Source organism: Ascaphus truei, chromosome 1, assembly GCF_040206685.1.
Source record: "Ascaphus truei isolate aAscTru1 chromosome 1, aAscTru1.hap1, whole genome shotgun sequence".
Taxonomy (NCBI): domain Eukaryota; kingdom Metazoa; phylum Chordata; class Amphibia; order Anura; family Ascaphidae; genus Ascaphus; species Ascaphus truei.
In genome coordinates, this window is record NC_134483.1 from 149,795,484 (window position 1) to 149,822,970 (window position 27,487).

The 27,487-nt window shown below is 43.1% G+C and overlaps 1 protein-coding gene across 3 annotated transcripts in view; it reads left to right on the plus strand.

Annotated features, from left to right (window-relative positions):
- ZDHHC21 (zDHHC palmitoyltransferase 21) overlaps positions 1–27,487 on the plus strand; it is a 44,557-nt gene that overhangs the window by 4,148 nt on the left and 12,922 nt on the right. The window contains exons 2-6 of one of the 3 annotated variants that reach the window (XM_075595910.1): positions 4,645–4,718; positions 9,541–9,746; positions 11,832–11,930; positions 16,707–16,818; positions 21,468–21,606. In XM_075595910.1, the coding sequence (XP_075452025.1) occupies positions 9,593–9,746; positions 11,832–11,930; positions 16,707–16,818; positions 21,468–21,606 (504 nt within the window). In that variant the 5' untranslated portion in view covers positions 4,645–4,718; positions 9,541–9,592. The remainder of the gene's footprint in view (positions 1–4,644; positions 4,719–9,540; positions 9,747–11,831; positions 11,931–16,706; positions 16,819–21,467; positions 21,607–27,487) is intronic. The other 2 variants (XM_075595899.1, XM_075595921.1) reach the window with 2 other exon arrangements.

A 27,487-nucleotide genomic window follows, 5' to 3' on the forward strand; every position in this document is an offset into this window, starting at 1 on the left:
AATTGAAGACCTGCTAAAATTGAGGCAAAGATTATTTAAAAAAAAAATAATTTTAGAAAAGCATATACATTAGTAAAGTGGTGTTATTTTAGAGGAAGTGGAATTAAAAGTTTAAAACAAACAAGGGGTCCATGTTAAAATAGATTTCAAGCAAAAGGTGACAGTGTGATAATTTCCCAGAATTCCTGGCTGCAGTGGAAGCATTGTATGCTGAGAGATAATGGTTAAAAGTAGCGTTGCAGACCTGTCTGAGACCTGTGAGTTTTCTCACAAGTGATATTTTTATTCTAAGTTTTAAACATGGATTTGTAAACAAAATATATATATTTGTAACTGTATTGTTGCACCTGTACTCTTTCTAATATTAAACTGATCACTAGTAGAAATAAACAGAGGCACTGGTACTCTGTAACCGCCGCGCACCCTCAATAAAGCCTCGTGCCCCCCAGTTTGCGCACCGCTACCTTAGATATTAAAACACAGACAGAGCTCAGTGCACATCCAGTGAAACTCATACACGGTACAGTGCCTAAATATATATGTATAGATATTTATTAAATAAAATGGTCTTTTAGTTTAACATTTTGGCCAAATTGTTGTAAGCCCCTGAGCCACTACACGGCAGACCACATCTCAAGGGTCCATAACACTAATATAAATTCTTAATAACCTGTGCATTACCAGGAAGAATGATTTATAATCTGTCAAAATTAGTTGCATAGTTCTAAGTCTGACTGAAGCTTTTATTAACCTGTACATTACCAGGAAAAGCACTCTGTATTAGATTTGTCACAATCATACTGCAAGCAAGCAAGTTCTCCTGAGTGTGGGAGATGCCATGGAGTGAGCTTTTAACCATTTAAATGTGGCAGGGGGTGAGCTTTAATTAGGTAGGAGGTTGCCACCCTCCAATCAGTTAAGACCAGCTGAACAAGAATTGTAAAACATACATATTATGCAACAAATTTTGACAGATTTATTATAAATCATTCTTCCTGGTAATGCACAGGTTATTAAGAATTTATATTAGTGTTAGGGACCCTTGAGATGTGGTCTGCCGTGCAGTGGCTCAGGGGCTTACAACAATTTGGCCAAAATCTTAAACTAAAAGACCATTTTATTTAATAGATATCTATACATATAGATTTAGGCACTGTACGTGTATGAGTTTCACTGGATGTGCACTGAGCTCTGTCTGTGTTTTATGTTCTGTCTCTGGTTTTAAATATATATTGCCATGCTCAGTAGCACTCCTCTGTGACACTTATATGCTTATATATATGTTGTGGTTATTTTGGGGGTTCAATATGAGCTTGTAGGTGTCCTGTATGTTTTCTCTTAGATATTAGACAGAAAGAAAGAACGAGAGCTCCAATTCAACATAAAAAATCATATAGTAAAATACTTATCTGTTCTTTTCTCATAAGTGGGGGTCACTTAGTTAAATCCTTTGGCCAAAGCATTTGTAATCTCGCAGACGACATCAGGGTGTGTTCTTGGATAATGTTCACAGCTTTCTGAGAGTGGACACCCATTTTGTAAACTTTGGATGCTTCGTTTTGCACTTCTCATGTGTAAGATGGGAATAGTTCTAAACTTTTGTGGACATTATGAATTGACCTTTCTAAATGTAAGAACCCTTCAACGTTATTGGGCTTATTTAAGTTAGCACCTATAACTCCAGAGGGTTCGCAAGACATTGTAGTATTTTAACATTTTCTTCAGCATAAAGAAACAATCTTGTCCATTGACATGTACTTTGTTGTAAGTGCCTCCACCAGTGGGTCCTCTAGTATGGGACTACACTTTTTTTTTTCTTCTAAACCATACGTGACCTCTGATTATAATTACTCATTAGTTTGCAGGCACCTTCCTCTCAGCTCAAGAAATTGGGGGGGAAAATAAGTACATTGATTGGCCAGTACAGCTTATTGCTGGGACTCCTCTTCCGAAATGTTACTTTTATGACTGAAGCACTTATTCCTATGATCTGTTATTTGTATTATTTGTTATTTATACGTTTGTCATGTGGATTACTAATGTGAAGCGCTAGGTACACTAATGGCGCTATATAAATAAAGACATACAATACATACATAAATCTGTTTTGCTTGCACCCAATTTCATTGCTCTGCGTTTCGGCTGTCACCCAATGCCCCCTCAAAGCTAGGCGGCAATTGGACGTGTAACCAGTTCTAAATACAAGATTTTAGCCTTTGAATAGAAAATATCCAGTGAGTATTTTCAAACTTTATTTGCAATTAAAAGGAAGTTGCAGCACTTAACTGCAAGTCTTGTAACAGTCAAACTGTTGTGAAAAAAAAGTGTGTGGTTCGCTCGTAGCAGAGTGTAAAGCCACTATAAATTACCTTAACTTTTTCATTCACATTTGGAAAAAAGTAATGCAAATATATTTTTGTTGCATGTTAATAAAAACAACCACTACTGTTTTTCCTGAAAAACTGCTTTGGGATGACTGCTGCATTAGGTGATCAGTTATAAGCAACACACTAGCTCCTAAAGAAAGTAACATGTAATCAACACGCACAAGTCTAACCCACGCCGACTCTTCTCTGTCTTTGACTCCCTACTCAGACCACCCTCAGCTGCCTCTTCCTCCTCCTCCTCACCTCAGGATTTTGCTCACTATTTCAAGGAAAAGGTGCAATCCATACGTCAGAACATCCCCCGTTTCCTCCTCCCATCCTACACCTTTTTCTAACTCCTACCTGCCTATCTTGACTTTTTCCGCTGTTACAGAGGAGGATGTGGCAATGCTTCTCTCCTCTTCTCCATCTACTATTTGCCCTCTTGACCCCATTCCCTCCCATCTCCTAAAAACTCTTGCTCCTACTATTATCCCTATGCTCGCACACATTTTTAACTTCCCCCTCTGCTCTGGTACCTTTTCCTCCTCCTTCAAACATGCAACAGTCATACATTACTCAAAATTGGCAAACTTGACCCTATCTGTCTTTCTAACTATCGACCTGTCTCCCTCCGGCCTTTTGCCTCTAAACTCGTTGAACGTCTTGTATTCTCTCGCTTGCTCCATTTTCTCAACACCAATTCTCTCCTAGACACTCTACAATCTGGCTTCTGCACTGCTTACTCCACTGAAACAGCCCTCACTAAAATAACTAATGACCTCCATGCTGCCAAAGACAGAGGTCATTACACTCTGCTCATACTACTCAACCTCTCTGAAGCATTTGATACTGTGGACCACCCTCTTCTCCTTCACATTCTCCATACTCTTGGCATTCGTAACAAAGCTCTATCTTGGATCTCGTCATGCCTCTCCCATCGTACTTTCAGTGTCTCTTCTGCTAACACCTCCTCCTTTATCGACCTCTCTGTGGTGGTACCCCAGGGTTCTGTCCTGGGACCTCTTCTCTTTTCTCTGTACACACTCTCTCTAGGTGACCTAATCACATCTCTTGGGTTCCAATATCACCTCTATGCTGACGACACACATATTTACTTTTCGACCCCTGACCTTAAACCTGCTGTACAGACTAAAGTTTCTGAATCTCTCTCTGAGATATCACCCTGGATGGCCCTCTGCCAACTTAAACTTAACATGGCAAAAACAGAGCTCCTCATACTTCCTCCCAAACCTGGCCCCACTACCTCCTCCCACATTACTGTTGGAAGTACCATCATTCACCCAGTAGCACAGGCACGATGCCTAGGTGTCACACTCGACTCCTCTCTCACATTCTCCTCTCACATTCAAAACGTATCGAAAACCTGTTGCTTTTTACTCTGCAATATCACAAAGATACGCCCTTTCCTCTGTTGCTCGACTGCTAAAACTCTGACTCAGGCCCTCATTCTCTCCTGTTCCATTACTGTAACCTCCTGATTTCCGGCCTTCCTGCCTCTCACCTATCTCCCCTGCAATCTATCCTAAACACTGCTGCCAGAATCACTCTGCACTTTCCTAAATCTGTCTTTGCTCCTCCCCTGCTGAAATCCCTCTCCTGGCTTGCTATCAAATCCCGTATCACACATTCAATTCTCCTCGCTTTTAAAGCTTTACACTCTTCTGCCCCTCCTTACATGTCAGCCCTAATTTCTCACTATGCACCATCCCGACTCTTGCGTTCCGCTCAATAATGTCTTCTCTCTACCCCCTTGGTATCTAATGCCCTCTCCCGCCTTAAACCCTTCTCACTGACTGCCCCACAGCTCTGGAATGCCCTTCACCTCAATACCTAACTAGCACCATCTCTGTCCACCTTTTAAGAACCACCTTAAAACACACCTGCTTAACGAAGCATATGAGAAGCTTCATGGCTAACCCTATACACCTGATGCATAAAGCTTGGCTCCTTGTAGACGCACTTACCAGTATGTCCTCCTACTGTCTCTGTATGTTCCTCCTACCAATTAGATTGTAAGCTCTTCGGAGCTGGGACTCCTTTTCCTAAATGTTACTTTTATGTCTGAAGCACTTATTCCCATGATCTGTTATTTATATGATTGTCACATGTATTACTACTGTGAAGCGCTATGTACATTAATGGCGCTATATAAATAAAGACATACATACAGTAGTAAAGATTGTAGCTATGCTGGGCACTGCTGCCCATGTGATATTTTTTGCATATCTGCACGGCTTTATTTATTTATCCTCAGTTCAGGAGCTTTAACATCCTCAACGTTGTTCATCAACTAAGGCGTCGGAAAGAAGAAACAGGCCCGTCCCTAGGGTATGTGCCACCTTCAGGCACGCACTATTAACGACAAAAAGTTGTTTCAAATAAGCTGCCCGAGATGCCTGCCTTTTCATTTTAAACTTTGAACCAGTTCATGACTTGTTTTCACTTTATAAGGAGTGATGGTTTTATTACATTTTTATTGTAAGGAGATTCGGGGGGACAAAAATTAGAATAAAGGATCGTGCTTCGAAATCCTTCATTTCCCTTTTAAAATGTCTTTACAAAGAATACTGCTTACATTTCTATACTTTTACATTGTGTAAAGCAGAAAGACTTGTTTGTGTCAGGTCACCCACACATTTTGGACGAATGCCTTTCATATGAACACATTTTTTTCAAGGCCTGCACATGTGAGGTAATTTTGTAGACGAGGATAAATTGCTTTATGTGCTTGCCATTAGCATTAAGGATTCATTCTCTCTGACAAATGTATTACAGATAAAATGTATACATAGTTTTCACTGTAAAAGCTTTCCACCTTCATTTTACACAATGTGTAATAGTGTAAGTAACCTTGGAAAACTTTGCCCTCATTCGTAATACATATATTTCTGCACGCCCTCATTGCTTCCTCTAATGCTGTTTAAACACCCACTTCTTCTCTCCCCCTGTATTTTTGGTGATTGCATTGATAGTGATGGTTAGTGTGACTTACCCAGAATGCATATTTGACCATATTTACTAAGACACCTGGCAGCGCTGGAAGACTTCTTGCAGCCCATTCAAGTCAATAGGCTCTAAGCTAAGGTCTCTCCCAGTGCCAGAAGGTGTCTTGTGGCAGAGGAGGCCTTTGTTATGTTTTTCTTCCTTGGAGGGTTTTGTCTCAGAAGTGCAGGAAGTGACCAAACCATGCTGTTATAATATTTGTAGCATACTTTTTACAGAGAATCCCAGGGCTGCTACACTGGATCTGATCTTCTCCTTCCACATACAGTACATATTTGGGAAACCCAACTGGAGTTTTTCTCTTTGGACACCGATTGCAATTATTTTTAGGGGGCTTTCCTTGTGTATTCTTATTTTGATCACTGTCTCTTCGAAAGCGCTGCACATGTAGTCCTCTGAGCACCTAGCAAGCCCCTCGTGAAGCGATTTTGTACAGTGTTTTGTATGATATTTGTTGCTGTGCTTTTTGGCTTTTGAAAAGTGTTTAAGCGTATATAAAATGACGTAACAAATGTTAAAACTGGTACTAATGGCTTGTTATGTCAGTGCTGTTACCTTATTACAATTCATATATTGATGAGCAGGATTGCATGTTTGAGGCCAGATGATTATTATAAATATTGGTCTGAAGGGAGCTTTAACTTCCCCACTGACTTTTATAGAAAGTGTACACTAGCTACATTTATTCAAACAAAAGCAGAAAGGCCAGTGCAACATACAAAATGACACAACATATAGTACAATACCTCAGTGCTTATCTGCTCATGAGTAAGGGTCATTTAGTTAAAGCTGCAGTTCAGTCAATATCCTGCATGTGTGTTTTTTTGTAATAAATCAGTTCTGTAGTAAGAAAAAATACTTTTAGCATTTTCTGTTTTTAAAAAAACAACTTTGAAAGACCAATTTTCTTGTATTCTATTTTAACAAGCATTTGCTAAGGCACTGCCCCTTCATGTCCTGTCACAAGCTCTGGCACACCCCTTTGTCAGCCCTGCCCTCCCTCTAGCACATGTCAGTGCAGGAGTGCTCATGAATATTCATGAGCTTCCACTGAGAGAAAGAAGCAGAAGAAAAACAGATCCCTTCACTAATGATGTCACCAAATTTTGCCGATCAATACATGGAGAACGAATTGACCTGCAGCTATGCAGTTCTTTAGGTAATTAGAGATTGCCCACATGAAACTATTGAAGTAAAAAAATAAATTAAAAAAAAAAGACTGAACTGCAGCTTTAAACCCTTTGGCCAAAAGGTTATAAGCCTGCAGCCACTTCACGGCATGCCCAATCTGCAGGTCCTAACACTACCTGGCAGAATTCTCATGCACCTCTCTTTTCTGCTGGTGGAAGAAAGACCATACTGGGTCTGTGATACACAGGATCATGATAACAACTGCTAATTGAAAAGTAGGGCGGGTGAGCTTTAAACCATAGGGAGGAGGGCCACACCTCCAAGCAACAACAGCTGAAAAACTCATCAAGCTCCAGAACTCCAAAACCCACCCTCACATCATTTATACAGCATATATATTAGTGTCAAAAAACTACCTTATTGTTTCAAAACAATGGTTTGCTCTCTATTCTTCATTGTACCTTGGAATGTCCCTTCGTGCCCAAGCAGGCCAAGGACAATGGTTGCTAATTAGCCAGATAAGATTCTTGGCATAACTGGCAAATGCAGTCAAACACCACATTTAAACACTGTGCTTGCATATTTATTGGTTATCATACCGAGCTCGTCTTGATAGAGCAGGGGTGGCCAACTCCAGTCCCCAAGGGCCACCAACAGGTCGGTTTTAAGGATATCCCTGCTTCAGTACAGGAGGCACAATCGGTGGCCCAGTCAAATGACACGCGGGGTCATGTGACGTTACGTTGCCATGGTAACGTGACCACGTGGCGTCGTTTGACGCCTGGTTACCATGACGACGCGTCGCTGAAAGGGAAGGTAAGTGTATTATAGAGGCCTCGTGCAGTTCCCCGGCATTTAATTTAAATGCCTGCGGGGAGAGCCCGGGACATCTATAACTGCTGCGCCCCACAGTTTGCGCACCCCTGGTTTATAACATAATCAAAATAGAACTATTAAGATTTGGGTGAAGAAGCACAAAAATACTCTTATATGCTTCCTCGTTTAAAAAAATAAATACTATATATGAAAATAGAAATGCCACCTGCAATTTTAAGAGGCTATAGGTTGGCACTTACACCACTATTTAATAACCTTAATCAGACCTCTGGTTGTAAATAGTAGTCTTGTAATACAAAACCGGTTCATTATAAATCACCTACTAACTTCCGGGAAGGCTCAAGCAGGCAGGTTTACATGGGCTAGTATTTTATAGGAGAAAGCTCTAAAATATTATCTGTGTATCTGTGAAGATAAAGAGAATACATTTTTTTCTGGTCAGATCCTTTTGTACTCTACCTGGAAAACAGCTCTGTGCTGCAGCGTGGTGGAGTGGAGGAAGTGAGAATAACCAGCAGGCATCTCCATGTGAACACTCTAATGCAGGCCTTGGGCCTTCTAAACAAAAAAAAAGCAGCCAGGAAAAAAGAAATGAAGATGTCTGGCTTTATTAGTAGGGATTTTAATTAAAAAACATAGAACAAACACCACTGACTGATCAGTTTGCACTTCTGGTTAAAACGAGCATAATATCTAATTGAATTAGAGCTGTTGTGACTGAGCCAGAGAGAGGATACAAAGGAAGTATGGAAATACAATTAAAAAGTGCACAGATAAACTCTGAATTGAAAGGTGTGTAATGTTTTCCCCATTAACGCAGATAAACAGAGAATTTTTAAAAATATATCATGAAACCGCCAGAAAAACACAAACACTGATTTCTCAAAAAAAAAAATCAACAGCGAGAATCGGAGAATCAGAATCCCAATTTATAGGGCACCAAAGTGGAGCTCACTTCTAAAATAGGTCATAATGGGGAGAACTGCACCAAGTGCTGATTGAACTTGTTTTCATAACTCGCTATACAAATGGGATTGTTCTATGGACTGGGCGAAGGTTTACATGGAAATCACTTAATTTTGACATTAATCTGCTTTTATTTTGATGTATTATCACTTTTTGTAGCCATTGATCATTGCCTTCTATATCCTTTTTTTTATAATTACAACATAGGTATGCACATTTCATTTTTTCATTTATCCTAAACTATTCTACCTTATCATTTATTAGAGGTAATATATTAAACGTGGCTTTTGTTCTCTTTCGTGTCTGAACGGTCTTCAGTCTGCCTGTCAACTCATTGAAATCATTCGGTTACTGTTCTGAATTTGTGGCCTTGATATATGTGTCTATATTTTGTTTTCTTGTTTGTGTCCAATGTTATACATTGATCTTTGTATCGTATTTTACATTTAGCAATCAGTATCAAGTGTTTTTATTTCTTATGACGCATGCCCCCTGGTAACTTTTGAAATGTGAACTTGGTGAAGCGCGTTCTGTCACTTATCCAGTTTGTGATTTTGTTGCGTTCTGTCACTTATCCAGTTTGTGATTTTGTTGCGTTCTGTCACTTATCCAGTTTGTGATTTCGTTGCGTTCTGTCACTTATCCAGTTTGTGATTTTGTTGCGTTCTGTCACTTATCCAGTTTGTGATTTTGTTGCGTTCTGTCACTTATCCAGTTTGTGATTTCGTTGCGTTCTGTCACTTATCCAGTTTGTGATTTTGTTGCGTTCTGTCACTTATCCAGTTTGTGATTTCGTTGCGTTCTGTCACTTATCCAGTTTGTGATTTCGTTGCGTTCTGTCACTTATCCAGTTTGTGATTTCGTTGCGTTCTGTCACTTATCCAGTTTGTGATTTTGTTGCGTTCTGTCACTTATCCAGTTTGTGATTTTGTTGCGTTCTGTCACTTATCCAGTTTGTGATTTCGTTGCGTTCTGTCACTTATCCAGTTTGTGATTTCGTTGCGTTCTGTCACTTATCCAGTTTGTGATTTCGTTGCGTTCTGTCACTTATCCAGTTTGTGATTTCGTTGCGTTCTGTCACTTATCCAGTTTGTGATTTCGTTGCGTTCTGTCACTTATCCAGTTTGTGATTTTGTTGCGTTCTGTCACTTATCCAGTTTGTGATTTTGTTGCGTTCTGTCACTTATCCAGTTTGTGATTTTGTTCTCTGCAGGTCCCTGCACTCCCCCTCCTCATGCACAGACCGTAACCTGAGACTGGGAACCATGGCTCTGCCTATCCACTTTGTTGTTGACCCCCAGGGATGGTGCTGTGTGGGAGTCATCGTCTGTATCTGGCTCTACAACACTCTGTTTGTTCCAAAGCTTATCCTGTTCCCCCGCTTTCAAGAGGGACACGTTTCAGCTGCTGCCATATGGAGTAAGTGGCAGAAGTCGGTGTATAACTTGGGGTTCGTCCTCCTACATTATCCATCTGTAATGGGGGGAGGGGGAAGAAATGGCACGCTGTAGTAAATGATCCTTTGCTCAATCTGTGGGGCAGGAATACGCTCATGAATTACTTTTTATCTGTAACATTTATTTCTACATATACATGGTATTCAACTGTTACATTGCCTCCCTTAATGAAAGAGACAGAACGTAATCAAACATTAATATGGAATAAAAAATACATTGTGTATTTTAACTCTAGATGGAGATGTTTCTATGATGAATGCACCATTCAGAAAAAAGTGTCACGTGTATACAGCGCTTCATTTTTTAATATTTTGATCATTATATTTACTAGACCATTTTCTTTCTTACTGATAACACGTTTTACATGCAGTACTGCATTAAAAAATGAAATTAAAAACTATTTCCTATAATCCATATTATTTTTCCTCTGTTGGTCTAATATTATTAGAGGCTACAGGTGGATCATTTAAAGAATGACCTGTTATACTATGTATATATTGGTAAAGCACGACTTCTTTAAGAGACACCCAGAAAATTGTGGTCAGCCATTCCATGAACACACATGGAACGACACCATCAGTAACAGAAAATGTTGATGAAAAGACTTTGAGTTGGAATAGAGCTGTCACTCCTGGAATAAAAATGCAAAAGCTCCACATTATTGATATTTCATTGCATTAGTTGAGCGGTTATGCACGTGTCGTACCTCTTCAAATTCTCTCCGTGATGTAATTTATCTAAATTATTATACTGATTCCTGCAGTGATATTATCAGATGCATTTCTACTCATAGGATACTAGTAGTTTCAACTTTTAAGATTTGCACTTAAATTACTTTTAATTATTGATAAGGAATATTGAATAAATATATATGTAACTTAAGTGGCTGTCATTTTTCATGCATTTAATAGGGCAGTCTAACGCAGAGGATAAAAAATAAATAAATCAAATTAAAGAAATAAATATATATATATATATATATATATATATATATATATATATATACACACACACTATACACGTGATTTAAGTTATGGTGGGTGAAAAAGGCGACAAAAAGCCTCCACCGTTAGCATACAGCCAATAAAGAATATCACTTGTGAGCACATTCGCGTCTTAGACTGGTCTGCAGCCCTGCCTTTCAACCATTATCACCTAGCATACAGTGCTTCCACTGCAGCAAGGGATTCTGGGAAATGACATGCAAATGAGCACACAATGTGTCACCTTTTGCCTGATATCCATTTCTACATGGAACCCTTCTAAGCAAATGCTCGCGTATATATACATATATTATATATTATATAACAGCGAGCATTTGCCTAGAAGGGTTCCATGTAGAAATGGATTTCAGGATTTGGATGGATTTATATAATATATAATTTAACAAAGTGTTATTGGTAAAGGATTCACACTACTAAAGTAACTGTTTTACTTATGTTTATATGTTTTAATAATGATGGCGAGTAACAAATAAAGAGTCGAATGTAATTGTGGTTTCTAATGTATTACGCCGTTTCGGTCCAAACGCAGTTGACCTTGAGAAATATGTGCGACTGAATATATTTCATGACAGCCAATCTATAACCACACTGTTTAAATAACCACATGTTCCAGTGATGTCACAGCTCCTGTTAACCAGTAACCAACTATGTTGTTTGTTTTCTTATTGACCAAAGTTACCACACCCTCGCTGCCAGATGGGTCTTCAGTATATTGCAGAGCAATGCAAGGCCCTCTTGCTGTTAAGTGGATTAAGAGAATAGCCATGGCCATGATGGCTTTTTCTTGGCATGAGCTTCTTTTTTTTTTCCTGCTGCATTTATGGCTTATGTTTAAAATTATAGGTGATAACCAATTTCCTGATGCAATATCAAAAAAAATGGTGTGGATTGAGGAGCAAAGGTGTTCCTTTTAAATTGACACCAGCTAGACTTATTTCCAACTAATATCCCAATTGATTTATCAGATCCTAGAAGAAATGTGTTTGCAAGTGTGGATGCATTATAAGTCTTCTAATGGCCTGCGTTCTAACGGTCTCTTTCAGCTTACTATTTAACCTCCCTGTTGTGCGTGGTTTCGCTGCTGAGAGCCTCGACTGCAGACCCGGGCAAACTGCGAGATGGCCCAAAGGACCCAGTCATAGGTAATGTATGCAAGTTATTTTTCTTAGCCCTCTTTAGATGCTTCGCCGTATGCCATCTTACTGTACGTCTGCCTTCACAAAGGCAGTCCGATAGGCACTTTAAAAAAATAGTTTTAATACAGGCAGCCTTTGATTACCTTTATTGAAAACGAATTACCAAAGCGCCGATCGATTAGTTCTCCCGTGATGGATCAGCAACGATCCTACTTTCCAGGGTTCACTAAATGGCTGCCTTTCAGTTTCAATCAATACTTCAGTCAGTGTAAGGCCGCGATTATAACTTAGCAGCTACAATGAATCCTTATATTACTAAGGTAACAGTATCTATTGTTACCGTTTGCAGCTCAACCTGTTGGGAATATTGGCAACAAATTATCACATGTGACAAAAAAGGGGGAGTGGGGGATGGACTGGGCGCCTCAAAAAGTGATTATATAAGACCGTGTCAAAAATATTTAAGTAAACCACATAATGTGAAAAAAACACTTCAAAAACCTTTCACCAACCAGTGAAGAAATAGTCATAAAATGTGTATAATGCTGCTCAACTTCCTCAAGTGGAACTGTTCCAGGTCCCAGGATGTTGAATTTCTTTGCTTGGGGGAGAGGAGGAGCGCAGGGGAGTTCAATGATACATGTGAATAAAGCAAATATAGTGCAGGCTGTAGATAATGGTATATATCACCCTGTTAGCTGTAAAAAATAGCACTCACAAAACGTATCGTGATTTCAAGCAAGATCCATCTCTCTCTGACTGGAGCCCTTGCAATCCACAAATGTCAGGATATCCCTCAATGGATAAGTAAGGTATATGTAAAGAAGAAAGAGCCACAATAGTGCATACTGTTCAACCAATATATTCAATAAAAGTATCAGGAGTAAGTTGAACTCACATGTTCCAAATAAAAAACAGCAAAACACACAAAATCCAAGGGGAGCATGGGGGAGAAACAAAAAAACATTTAAGTGCAGCAGAATGGCAACGTGGAAATAAAAGCCTCCAAATGACTTGGCTCTAATGAATTGACTACTTACAAGATGTAAGAGTCAAATAGGCAGGGTTGACTCAAACAGTCAGTGGCAGATGGGTGTTGCAGTTTTCTTCAGAGTGGATCAGGTTTCATCAGAGTGGATCAGGTCCTCAGGATGAAGTGCCCCAATATTGAGAGAGAGAAACTGGCATAGCACAGATCACTCAAGGTAAAAAGATTTTATAGCAATAAAATAATGTACTCACATTCTAACGAAGTCGACGGTAACACGTGCCAAAACGCGTAGAGTGGGAGCCTCATCCAGAGCGGAGCATACAGCAGAGAAGTTGCAGGAAGATCCAGCCCTTACCGAGCGGCGAAACCGGAAGTGACGTCAGACGCCAGTGGGAACAGTGTAACAGCTGACCGGAGGCTAAGGCGGAGGAGTGGGGAACGTTGTGAGACGGTGAGCCTGGCTGGCTAAAGTCTTCCTACACTAATGCAGTGTGACATGCCTGTTTTTAATTGTTAGAATGTGAGTACATTATTTTATTGTTATAAAATCTTTTTACCTTGAGTGATCTGTGCTATGCCAGTTTCTTTCTCTCAATATTGGGGCACTTCATCCTGAGGACCTGATCCACTCTGATGAAACCTGATCCACTGATGAAAACTGCAACACCCATCTGCCACTGACTGTTTGAGTCAACCCTGCCTATTTGACTCTTACATCTTGTAAGTAGTCAATTCATTAGAGCCAAGTCACTTGGAGGCTTTTATTTCCACGTTGCCATTCTGCTGCACTTAAATGTTTTTTTTGTTTCTCCCCCATGCTCCCCTTGGATTTTGTGTGTTTTGCTGTTACTATGTGGGAAGAGTGAAGACTACCCCTTCCAGTGGGTTCCAGAGCAGGGGGTGAAACTGTATTAACTGTATTTACTTATTACTATCACTTTCTCACTTATTTAAGTTTTCAATTAGTCTCTTATTAACAGTGTCCACTTTTTATTTGTTTGCGCCTGTTTTCACTTTACCACTATCCAAATAAAAAACAGGCATGGGAGAGAACCGCCGAAATGCAGAAGGACCCCGTCTGCACAGCTTCACAGCGTCTCGCACCTCACAGTTGACCTCCGTGTACGTCACTTCCGTGGTCGCGTCATAGGTGAGGGCGGAAGCGCAGTCTGCCTCTGGAGTCAGCCCCAATCTTGCCAGTCCTTCAGCTCTCCGGGTTCTCAACATTAACTCTACGCGTTTCGCTAATTGCTTCTTGCTTCCTGAAGAAGCAATTAGCGAAACGCTTAGAGTTAACGTTGAGAACCGGAGAGCTGAAGGACTGGCAAGATTGGGGCTGACTCCAGAGACAGACTGCGCTTCTACCGTCACCTATGACGCGACCACGGAAGTGACGTACGCGGAAGTCAACTGTGAGGTGCGAGTGAGACGCTGTGAAGCTGTGCTCAGACGGGGTCCTTCTGCATTTCGGCGGTTCTCTCCCATGCCTGTTTTTTATTTGGAACATGCGAGTTCAACTTACTCCTGATACTTTTATTGAATATATTGGTCGAACAGTATGCACTATTGTGGCTCTTTCTTCTTTACATATACCTTACTTATCCATTGAGGGATATCCTGACATTTGTGGATTGCAAGGGCTCCAGTCAGAGAGAGATGGATCTCTGACATGCTTGAAATCACGATAAGTTTTGTGAGTGCTATTTTTTTACAGCTAACAGAGTGATATATATCATTATCTACAGTCTGCACTATATTTGCTTTATTTGTCTTTCACATGTATCATTGAACTCCCCTGCGCTCCTCCTCTCCCCCAAACAAAGAAACAAATTATCACAAACAGGAAAGTGTTGCAAAGATCTTGCACTGCTAGGGAGGTGGCTAAAACTGCTATATACATCAGAGGATGCTCAGTATATTAAAACGCAATAAACATGTCATTAAGAGGTTTATTTAAAAAAAAAATACTTTATACATTATTCTTATACAGAACTGATTTATTGTAACACATGTAGGATATTGCATGGATTGCTCCTTTAATAACCACAGTAAAGAGAAGTCAACATTTAGAAGTCAAATATAATTCAATATATTCTATGAATTGTATACTGGTTAGTGCCCAAATTGCATACTGACATAAGCATTGCAAAAAATACATTAGCACGCAAAAGCATCCAAATCACATACTTAAGTGCAAAAATCATCAAACAATTACAATTTTCTGCAAATATACACGCAAAGCAATTTTGTCGGAGCCCCTCCATGTGTCTACCACTATGCATTATTTAATTTTCTATCATATATATATATATATATATATATATATATATATATATATATATATATATATATCTCATACCCAGTATCGGACTCACTGCAACATTCCTACCCCTCCATTGGCTACGTTTTTTTTGATCTATCCTCTAACAGAAAGCTTTGTATTTTACATTCTATAACCATTTTCCATTGTTCTGTCCAGAGTTTTAAAAGGTAATAAATATATCGTAAACGAAAACAAACCATCAGAATTGTAGAGGAAGTATTTGATTTGGTACAATACAAATGCATGTAGGACTAGTGCTTTCAAGTACCCTTGTATACTGTAAGTCACAGATGTTATGTATGTGATCATTTAGGCTTTGTTTATAGGAAACTATACAAAGGGGTACTCAAATAACCACTGTAGCAGAGGCTACCAAACAATGAGGATAGAATGCTTCCATGTGCTTCGGCCAGTCTGAGCTAATATAGCACCATAGCAACCATAGAGTTTTCAGCTTCCTTACTTCCATTCCTCAAAAACAATCTATATTTAGAGTGTGTAATGCATTTGTGTATTCTGTGGAAACAATAGAACACTAAACAATACTTAAATGTTAAAATAAAGCATACATTAACGTTAAACTGCCGCTAGTCTCACTTAGCAAGGTATATACAGACAAAGAGGAGATCGCTGCTAATGACACTACAATACCTTCGATCCCTTGAGCTGACTTTCTAATCCAACTGACAGCTCTCCCTGTGGTGATATGCAGGTCACATTATCTCTTGTGATATATGCAGGTCACATTATCTCATTATCTCCCTGTGCCTCATGCATTTAAATAATGTAAGCTGTATGGGGCAGGGACTTGTGTCTGCAAAATTCAATGTATGTATATTTTTATTTATGTAACCCACCAATGTACACAGCTCTTTACATTGAAATAATACAGTGAACTATAATACAACAAACATAAAATCAGACAAGAGAAAAGTAAATCCTAACCCCAGAGATCTTACAATGTTAATTGATCTATGTACCAGGCTGTTGTGTGTGTGTGTGTGTGTGTGTGTGTGTGTGTGTGTATATATATCCCTCTGGTGTAACAGCATATAATATGTTGCCAAGTGCGTGGTGGCAGTAGTGGTACTTTGTTTTCAGAACGCGCAGTTCTTTATAAAGTGGAACAGTCGCAATAAAAACGTTTTTTTTTTACAGATCAAGTGACTTGGTAAGTGTTACACTGATCATAAACCAAATCAACCCCCATCTTTCCTATCACATTTAAAAAGAAATCCACACATCTTCATGTAAGAGCACTGCAAATCCTAACTCAAGTCCCTTATGATGCATTAACAAAACAGGAAGGGGATAGAGAATGGAAAACTGGGAAGCCACCAGCCAAACACTGAGTGGGGGACCCTTTACTAGCTGCTAAGCTTTGCAACCCTAATGCTACCTTCATATAGTATTTAAAAAATATTTATTATATATCACTGTTCTGTTGACTTTGTCTTCTCCCTGGCAGATAAAGAATTGTGGGAATTATGTAATAAATGTAACCTGATGAGACCAAAACGCTCCCATCACTGCAGTCGTTGTGGGCACTGTGTCAGAAAGATGGATCACCACTGTCCATGGTAAGGCCAAATCCATATATAGCTTCTGCGTCGCTTTCCTGCTACAAGCTGCTATTGTTGTGGCTTTATTTTCCTGCATCATTTGCTTGCTATCGAGATGTGTAGAACAAGAAGTCGTTTTTCCCATGAGGACTAATAGCTACTTATGAGTGGCAGATTTCCCGGAACACGAGGTGACGAGTCTCATTTATAGCTCTTTCTTTCATAGGAACATTTTATTTGATCACTAGCTGAGAGCCCCGGCGTTGCCCGGGATGTTTGTGGTGTGGGTGTGGCATTTGGGTGAGGAGTGGTCAACGCGGCCCATGTGCGGTGGTAGTGCTGCTGTGGCTGTACTGATGGTGATTGTATCCGTGTGCTGATTTGGGAGGGTTTGGTGCTGATGTGGGTGTGCCGATGGGGGAGGTGCAAAGGTGGCGATGTGTGGGTGCTGATGGTGTTGGTGGGGGCTGGGAATGGCGGGGAGCCGAGAATGCCAGTGTGCTCCCCGCATGGGATACCGGTGTGCTGATGTGGTGGTGCTGGGGATAGTGTGTGTGTGTATACATTGTATGTATGTGTGTGTGTGTGTGTGTATACATGTGTGTGTGTGTATGTGTACGTGTGTGTGTATACATGTCTGTGTATACGTGTGTGTATGTATACATGTGTGTATGTATACATTGTGTGTATGTATATATTGTGTGTATACAACATGTTTGTGTGTGTATACACGTGTGTATACACATGTGTGTGTATACACGTGTGTGTGTGTGTATACACGTGTGTGTATATGTGTGTGTGTATATGTGTGTGTGTATATGTGTGTGTGTATGTGTGTGTGTGTATATGTGTGTGTGTGTGTGTGTGTGTGTGTGTGTGTGTGTGTGTATGTGTGTGTGTGTGTATACACGTGTGTGTGTGTGTATACACGTGTGTGTGTGTGTGTATACACGTGTGTGTGTATACACGTGTGTGTGTGTATACACGTGTGTGTGTGTATACACGTGTGTGTGTGTATACACGTGTGTGTGTGTGTATACACGTGTGTGTGTGTGTGTATACACGTGTGTGTATACACGTGTGTGTGTGTGTGTATACACGTGTGTGTGTGTGTATACACGTGTGTGTGTGTATACCTGTGTGTGTGTATGTCTCCATGTGTGTACGTGTACATGTGTGTGTGTGTGTACGTGTCTACGTGTACATGTGTGTGTGTGTGTACGTGTACATGTGTGTGTGTGTCTACGTGTACATGTGTGTGTCTACGTGCGTGTGTGTGTGTCTACGTGTGTGTCTACGTGTGTGTGTGTGTGTGTGTGTGTGTGTCTACGTGTGTGTGTGTCTACGTGTGTGTGTGTGTGTGTGTGTCTACGTGTGTGTGTGTCTATGTGTGTGTGTGTGTGTCTATGTGTGTGTGTGTCTACGTGTGTGTGTGTGTATACGTGTGTCCTTTGGCCCGTCACTCCGCCTCAGGCCAATGAGAGGTGTGCGGGGGCGGGCCAAGGGACCAATGAGGTGGGAAGGGGGGGGGGGGAGGAGGTGGGAAGGGGGGGGAGGATGTGAGGAGGGGGGAAGGGGGGGGGAGGTGGTGAGGGGGGGGGGGAAAGGGAAGAGGGGGAAGGGGGAGAGAGGGGGGGGAGGGGGAAGGGGGGAGAGGAGGGGGGGAGGGGGGAGGTGGAGGGAAGGGGGGAGAGGGGGGAGGTGGTGGGAAGGGGGGTGGAGGTGGTGGGAAGGGGGGTGGAGGTGGTGGAAGGGGGGGAGGAGGGGGTAAGTGGTGGAAGGGGGGAGGTGGTGGGAAGGAGGTGGTGGGAAGGGGGGGGAGGTGGTGGGAAGGGGGGGAGGTGGGGGGAGGAAGGGGGGGAGGTGGTGGGAAGGGGGGGGGGTGGTGGGAAGGAGGGGGGAGGTGGTGGGGAGGTGGTGGGAAGGGGGGAGGTGGTGGGAAGGGGGGAGGTGGTGGGGAGGAGGGGGGAAGTGGTGGGAAGGGGGGGGGAGGTTGTGGGAAGGGGGGGAGGTGGTGGGAAGGGAGGGAGGTGGGAGGGGAGTTGAAGGGGGTGGGGGGGTGGAGGGGAGGTGAAGGGGGGGGTGGAGGGGAGGTGAAGGGGGGGTGGAGGGGAGGTGGAGGGAGGTGAGGGGAGGTGAAGGGCACTCCCTCAGCCGTCCGGTCCGCTCCCTCAGCCGGTCCGGACCGCTCCTAAGCCGTCCGGCCCGCTCCCTAAGCCGTCCGGGCCGCTCCCTAAGCTGTCCGACCGCTCCCTAAGCTGTCCGGCAGCTCCCACGTGGATCTGAGGCGGGAGGCAGCTTGTTGTGGCGCTCCCCCGCTGTGTCCCTGGCGCTCGCTCCCCCGCTGACTGTAGCGGCGCGCGGGGGGGGGGGCTGAAAGTGCGGGAAACAGGGAGACACGGGGAGAGGAGGTGGTGCGCGCGGGTGTGGAGGCTGATGTTCGGGGAGGAAGAGGCGGAGGCTCCGGGACCGGCGGGTATGTGAGCCCCACCCCCCGGGTTATACATGCTGCTAATGTACACCCACCCCTAGTGTGTGTGTGTGTGTGTGTCCCTGTGTGTGTGTGTGTGTCCCTGTGTGTGTGTGTGTGTCCCTGTGTGTCCCTGTGTGTGTGTGTGTGTGTGTGTGTGTGTGTTTGTGTCCCTGTGTGTCCTTTGGCCCCGTCACTCCGCCTCAGGCCAATGAGAGGTGTGCGGGGGCGGGCCAAGGGACCAATAAGATTTCCCCTAGGGACACCGGACATCCAGGCAGGCAGGCAGGCATGCAGGCATACAGTGCTTTCACTAATATAGTATAAGATTACATGTGATCATATTGGAATAAACCTTTTAATTCAGTTTCTGCTCAATTAAAATCATCTTGAAATTCCTTTACCATTCTCACTTGTGACGGGGAAGTCCTTGGGTCGAGTGCTTTTCTTTTTTTTTTTCACTCAAGATTTTGTAGTCCATCATCAATAAAAAATGTTTCCATGTTCTGCAACTTTTATTCCTTTGCCTGGGCCATTAAGTTTATGGCTCAGTGCTTGACCATAAAGGGGCAATCCTGCCTGGGGCCAAAGTTAAATCATTCCAGTGACATGTGGTCTCATACGGATAATTGCTATCTTTTTTTTACCCAAAATCGACACCTAGAAGTATATTTCATAAAAATTTTTTTTTAAAGGTGAGGTTGACTTCCTCTGGCTCCTCCATTTTTGTGGGATGTCACTGTGTGGTCAGCAAGTGGAAGACGGGTAAATAAAACACTTGATTGACCAAGATTTACCTTACCTTTTACATACGTAAAATTGTAATGCTTCCTAATATATATATATTATATAATATATATATATATATATATATATATATATATATATATATATATATTTTTTAAGGGGGGGGGTGCAAATTTGTTATCTTTCGAGATTTGAAGCAGGAGGTCTCTGGAGCTGAACCCTTTTTATTTCAGCTCCGGGGACCGCCTGCTTCCAGAGATAAAGAGCACCGGATTGATTGTGGTTGCGGCTGGGCTAGCTGAGGTTTAAACTTTAAAGCTTCCGTGTCACACGTGCCAATAGGAAGCTGTACCTGATGACGTCACAGCTTACTATTGGACTGCTTGCACGGGAGCTTTGAAACTCTGCCGTAATATGAAATCCTAGTAGCCGAGCGGAGTGGCTACAGGCTCCCCATACAGTGAGTATCTCCGGTAGCATGGGGTCACTGGAGCTCAAATTAATGGGGTTCAGCTTCGGAGACCCCTGCTTCAATATTCTGTTAAAAAACAAAACAAAATCGCCCCAAATAAAATCACACGCTTGGATTGCCTCCTAAATTCTGTGGGTATATCTATAGTAGGGTTACCATTTTTTCCCAGTTAAAAACACACATGAGCTAACGGCCCACGCCGGCCGTGGATGGGCAAGGGGCAGAGCCGACCGCGCATGTGCCAACGACCTACACCAATTGCACATACGCGGCTGATGTGCAGATTATGCAAGAGACAATCGCGTATGTGCCAGATCGGCTTTTGGCAGCAGTGCATTCGCGATCGGTGTGGGACATTTGCGCATGCGCAGCCGGCAACAGCCAATCGCACATGCACAGGATCAGCTCTTGCCTGTCGCGTATGCGCGATCGGCTCGTGCCAGCGTGGAAAAAACTGGGACGTCTTGGAACTTTTGAAAAAGTCATGGACACAAGTCCAAGAACAGGGACAAACTGGGACGTCTGGTCACCCTAATCTATCGCAGGGGAGCGCAATCTTTATTTTCCTGCCCACCCCTCTCTTCGCTCAGGGAAAAAAGATTGCAAGGCTGTCCCCTTCATCGTGTGTCCCCCCCCCCCCACCCTTACCTTGGCTCTCAAGTCAGGACGTCACATTGCCATGGCAACACAACGTCGCATAACCCTGCGGCTTCATTTGACGCCATGTTGTCATGGTGACGCTTTACCAGACGCCATCTGAACCAACGTAAGGAGAAGTTGACATTAATTTAAATGTCTTCGGGAAGCGAGTGGGGCCTCTGTAAACCCCGCGCCCCCCCCCCCCCCCCACTTTGCGCACACCTGGCCTATCGGATAATACAAACCTTACAAATGAGTTCTCTTCCTTCAGCACCTGAATAGGACTTCCGTACATAATTGGTCTAATAGACATTGCTGTTTTCTGTGATTTTTCTACAGGATAAACAACTGTGTTGGTGAAGACAACCACTGGCTCTTTCTTCAGCTCTGCTTCTACACTCAACTCCTCAGTGCCTACACGCTGCTTCTCGACTTCTGCCACTACTATTACTTCCTTCCACTGAAAAACATGAATTGGGTATGGAACATCATGTGCTCTAAACAAACCTTCCTCCTGCAGTGATGCATTCATTTTTTTTTGTTTTGGGGGTTATTTAGCCATTAGTAGCCCGAAGACTTGAGTAAATAGACCCCTTTGGCAGCCCAGATAATGATGCCTTCTATAACTTATTTTATGAATTGGCTTCTGTTTCCAGTCATGATTTTGCCACCTTTTGATTATGATTCTTGCTAAGGTGAAATGAATGCAGACTTCTAGTAGCCATATTTCTCCTTTAGAAATCTGCGCTTGCTGTAGCTTCTGACACCTTTTGATAGACAGGCTGCAGCTGGGGAAGAGACTTGTGAGGTTGCCAAAGCTGGGGTATAACAATCTAGGATTACCATAGTGACCACAGCCTGCAGTACATATGTAGCCCTTGTTCCCCGGTGACTAAAGGGGCTACCGGTACTGCTGTTAACTGTTGGCTCACAGAAGGCCTGAGGCTCTGCCACTGGGAGCCTGGGGTGATAATGTTTTCGCTTTGGTGCAGCGCCTCCACTGGATCCCAGCTTAGCAGGATAAGCCCCTCACAGGAACAATGTAAACAGTAATACCCACACACGTAGATAACAACCATTACTGAGCATATATCACAGTACCGTGTAACGCACAGTGTGTATGTGTGTGTATATATATATATATGTGTGTATATATATACGTATATGTGTGTGTGTGTGTGTGTGTGTGTGTGTATGTATGTATGTATAGGTATCAGTACTGTGTTAGCCGAGCTTCAATAATCAAAAAATAAATAGATGATACCGTTCTGTGGCTAACGAAATGCTTTTATTTGTGATATATACACATATATATATATATATGTATATACAGTGCTCGACAAACCCGGTCGCCCACTCGCCAGGTGCGAACGGAAATTGGCCGGTGGCCAGCTATTTTTTCCCCCTGCTCTGTCCACTGCTCTGAGCAGAAATTTTTTTTTTTTTAAATTAAATAAATAAATAAAATATTCTCCTGGCTGATTGGCCAATTGGGCGTGACGCGAAATGGAGCCATTCCTTCTCTGCAGGGTAAGTAATGGCTGCTGCTTCTCACGCGGTGTCCCTGTCTCACTCCCTTGGCTGCCCGCGCTTCACTCCCTTGACTGTTACCCCTGGTCTCCGCTTCCCCTCCGGTCCCCGCTGCCCCTCGGTTCCTGTGTTACTGCTCGCGAGATGACAGCTCGGGAATTCCCCCTGGTCTCGCCCCTCGGTTCCTGTTACTGCTCGCGCGGGTCGCGAGATAACAGCTCGGGAATTCCCCCTGGTCTCGCCCCTCGGTTCCTGTTACTGCTCGCGCTGGCCGCGAGATAACAGCTCGGGAGTTTCCCCTGGTCTCTGCCTCCCCTCCGGTCCCCGCTGCCCCTCCGGTCCCCGCTGCCCCTCGTTCCTGTTACTGCTCGCGCGGGCCGTGAGATGACAGCTCGGGAGTTCCCCCTGGTCTCCGCTTCCCCTCCGATCCCCGCTGCCCCTCGGTTCCTGTTACTGCTCGCGCGGGCCGTGAGATGACAGCTCGGGAGTTCCCCCTGGTCTCCGCTTCCCCTCCGATCCCCGCTGCCCCTCGGTTCCTGTTACTGCTCGCGCGGGCCGTGAGATGACAGCTCGGGAGTTCACCCTGCTCTCTGCTGCCCCTCCGGTCCCCGCTGCCCCTCGGTTCCTGTTGCTGCTCGCGCGGGCCGTGAGATGACAGCTCGGGAGTTCCCCCTGGTCTCCGCTTCCCCTCTGGTCCCCGCTGCCCCTCGGTTCCTGTTACTGCTCGCGCGGGGTGGGATATAGCAGCGGGGGTGTTCCCCTGGTCCCCGTGTCTGTCTCCACTTCCCCCCCTCTTCACTCCCCCCCCCCACAGAGTGTGTGTGTGTGTGTGTATGCGTGTATGAGTGTGTGTGTGTGTGTGTGTGTGTGTGTGTGTGTGTGTGTGTGTGTGTGTGTGTGTGTGTGTGTGTGTGTGTGTAGGAGAGAGAGTGTGTGTGTGTGTGTGTGTATGGGATATAGTGTGTGTGTGTGTATATATATATATGGGAGAGAGAGTGTGTGTGTGTGTGTGTGTGTGTGTGTGTGTGTGTGTGTGTGTGTGTGTGTGTGTATATATATGGGAGAGTGTGTGTGTGTGTATATATATGGGAGAGTGTGTGTGTGTGTGTGTGTGTGTGTGTGTGTGTGTGTGTGTGTGTGTGTGTGTGTGTGTGTGTGTGTGTGTGTGTGTGTGTGTGTGTGTGTGTGTGTGTGGAACACCAGAGGTACCCCCCCAATCAGTCACCCCCCACCTAGTCAGTCAAAGTCATCCAGTCAGTCACCTCCTCCCCACCCAGTAACCCCCCCAGTCAGTCAGTAGTCCCCCCCAGTCAGTCAGTTACCCCCCATCAGTCAGTTACCCCCCCATCAGTCAGTTACCCCCCGTCAGTCAGTTACCCCCCGTCAGTCAGTCAGTTACCCCCCCCCCCCAGTCAGTTACTCCTCCCCCCAGTCAGTCAGTTAATTATTCAAGTAATTTTATTTATGTATTTTTTAAAAGTGGGGGCGGGACTAGGGGTGGGATTGGGGGCGGGACTAGGGGTGGGGTTGGGGGCGGGACTAGGTGGCGAGTAGATTTTTTGGTTCGGCGAGTAGATTTTTGGGTGATTTGTCAAGCACTGTGTGTGTATATATATATATATATATATATATATATATATATATATATATATATATATATATATATATATATATATATATATATATACATACACACACACACACACACATACACACACACACACACACACACACACACGTGTGAAAAAGAAAGTGCACCCTCTTTAAATTCTATGGTTTTACATATCAGGACATAATAACAATCATCTGTTCTTTAGCAGGTCTTACAATTAGGTCTCCGGTAGGAGAATCCCACCTTTAAGAGTCTCTGTACGTAGGTCGTCTGGTCCCAGACCACAGGCCGTGAATCACTGCGCGGCGTCTTCACTGATGCCTATCACTATCAGGCTACTGGGGAAATGTCCCTATCTGTGGGCCTTTCCCTGAAGCAGCCACAACCTACACATGAGTGGGGCCTATCTGGGACCTAAGGGGGTACTCTGGCCTAGTGCCACTGACACTCAGACCCTATCTTCTCCTTCTCTGTCCTGGCTCCTACTGGCGTGGTCCCGCTGAGCGCTCCAAATGTATCAGTCTGTTGCAGGGGGATTTCGGGAGCCCTATTGGCTACTGTGGGCCTCGTGTCCTTACTTCCAGAGGCTCATGGGAGTTGTAGTTCCCCTGTTCAGCTATGGGTGTAATGGCCGCTGCTCCTTACTGTGCATGCGCCGGGTGTAGCAAGATGGCTGCCACTACTCTGAATACCCTCTTCGCATGCGCAGCACTTCTAAAATGGCGGCACCCTTACTGGTGTCCTGCCGAAGTGCCCCGGCGACTGGGTCGCCCCTACAACCTCCCTGAGTGCCCAGTTAGTTCCCCGCTTGTAGCCGAGGTAAGGAGGGCTAAAGTGAGGACCGAGCTACACATATAATATCTAAACATTGTAATTAATGAGTTTAAAAGGAACTTTGCTGGATGAATTGTACCTTTTATTTTAATTGATTAATTTTCAAAATATTTAACCAGAAACTATACATTGAGAGAGCTCTGTGTGTCGTGTAAATTTACAACGGGGGCATCATTTTTCCTTTGGTATAAATAAATACTGTAGGTGTCTAGGTTTTATTTATTTTTTCTTTAAATAACTGTGTGTTCCCTTCTCTGAAGACTTAGTAAAGAGCTGGTTTTGTAACTGGCTTTGTCTTGAATCCAAGTATTGAAGGGCCAGCAGAGGGAGCTCTAGTACAGTGACCATTTCAGGTAATAGGCCAGTTTATACAGCAGATTTCTTGGCTGTCAAAACCACAAGAAATCTAACTTCTTCTGGTGGCTTTCATAGCTATATGTTCAATTACATAGTAGGCACTGAGGCTTGAATTTGCCAAGTGCTGATGTGAGGTATCATACCCCGATCCAGTGTTCACTGCCATTGAATTGAATGTGGGGGGGGGGGATACCATGCATCAGCGCTTAGTGAATCTCCACCCCGGTGTTCTAATGCCTTATGAGAAAAGTTATAACATAAGCGTCCTAGAGTAAGATCACCAAATAATTCAAAGGAATAATCGTGATCTGGAGTAGCCACAATATTGGACATTAGCCAAGCGACTTAATTTCAGTGCAGATTAGATAAGTTTGTGTATAAAAGTTAAATTGTACTCTGATTTGATATTCATGTAGATACAGTTGGTTGTGTTTTAAGACTATGCATAACAAAATATTAACAAGAACAAAAAAAGGCAAACCATCAAAAGGCAATACAGTACTCCGGGCCGTATTTATCTGGAAACGCGCCGGAATAGAGTTCCCTTTTAATTTTTTTTGTAGATCATGCAGAAACGTAATTGAGTGATTACTAGAAATGGTTTTAGAATACTAACTAAGGGGGAATTTATTCTGCTCCATTTAATTATTTAATGCTCTCCCACATTTTTTTGTTATTTAAAGAAGAATTATTTATTGTGGTGGTTTGATTTGTCTATTCAAAAACATCACTGAATGTACTACGTGAGTGTCTATGGATTTCTATCATCATTTTAACTTTAGTCTTTAATCGGTATGACCTTCTATATACTGTAAGGCACTTGGCCGGCTCCTTGGCAGTTGGCAAATCATCAATTGAGATTTAACCAAGTAGGAAAACATTAGAGAAGGAAATCTAATCGGTTTATTCAGGTGGTGAGCCAGCATTTGCGTTATCCACACGTGTCTCGGATAAGGGTCAACAAGGTCTAATTGGGCATTCACCTGGTGCCGGGAAAGCAAGAACATCCCGCAACTGGATACAAAATATCCCAACCTCACCACCCTTCCAAAATAAATGGAAGTGGTGCCCTAAAGGCTCCACAGTCTGTGTTTCTGGGCATTGTACACTTATTTATTTTGGTAAGAAATAGTGCTCATCCAGAATAAAAGATTCCAGCATTATTATTATGCCAGATGGAGCAGCAGTCAGTGCAAGCTACACAATGTTTATCGAGACACAGATGGGGTTATATATCAGTCTCCCGGCTGCGAAACAGACAACAAAATGGCACCAAATGTATCAAAGAAAAAAAAATAGATTTTCATTTTTTTTCCCCCTTCTTTTGAAAGAGCCTAGTGCTGTTTCTTTCCCACTTTTAACAGTTTAGTAACTGGAGAAATGTTGTACGTGGCTTCCAGAGAGAGTTTACATGAATATCAAATTACTAGAAGTTTGCCCTTGAAGTACTAGATAGTGAGGCCCTAAATTTCATCCTATCTCCTGAATACACCTATGTTCCAATCCATGGAGCATTTCAATGATGCAAATGGCTGCCTCATCAGCAAGGATGTCCGTTATCTTATGCCAGGGAAGGAAGATTGAACGCACTACTATCTCCTGAACTGGCAGTCTTGCAAGAAATGAATGGAGCGATCATAGGGACCTGTAGGCACCTAGGTTAATAAAATAATGAAATAAGAAAACAAACAGTTGGGGTGGCACTTTTGAAGAAGAGGACATATCATTATATTACCATAATGCCAATCGTAACAAAACTAATTGCTCTCGAGTGACCACTATATCTGTTCTGTGTTAACGGATGGTTCCATAGGTCTAGGTGTCATAGTTTGCAATCGTCATTATATTCACACTTTGGGCAGCCATTGCTCATGCCAAAATGTTAGATTAGGAAGAAGATTGTGGCTCATAGAACATCCAGCTCTGACATAAACGTTTCCGTATATCTAAACATATTTTTGACACCTAATGACTAAGACTTTAAGTCTTAATGACCTCTGTCTGATCCCAACTATGATCAAACAAA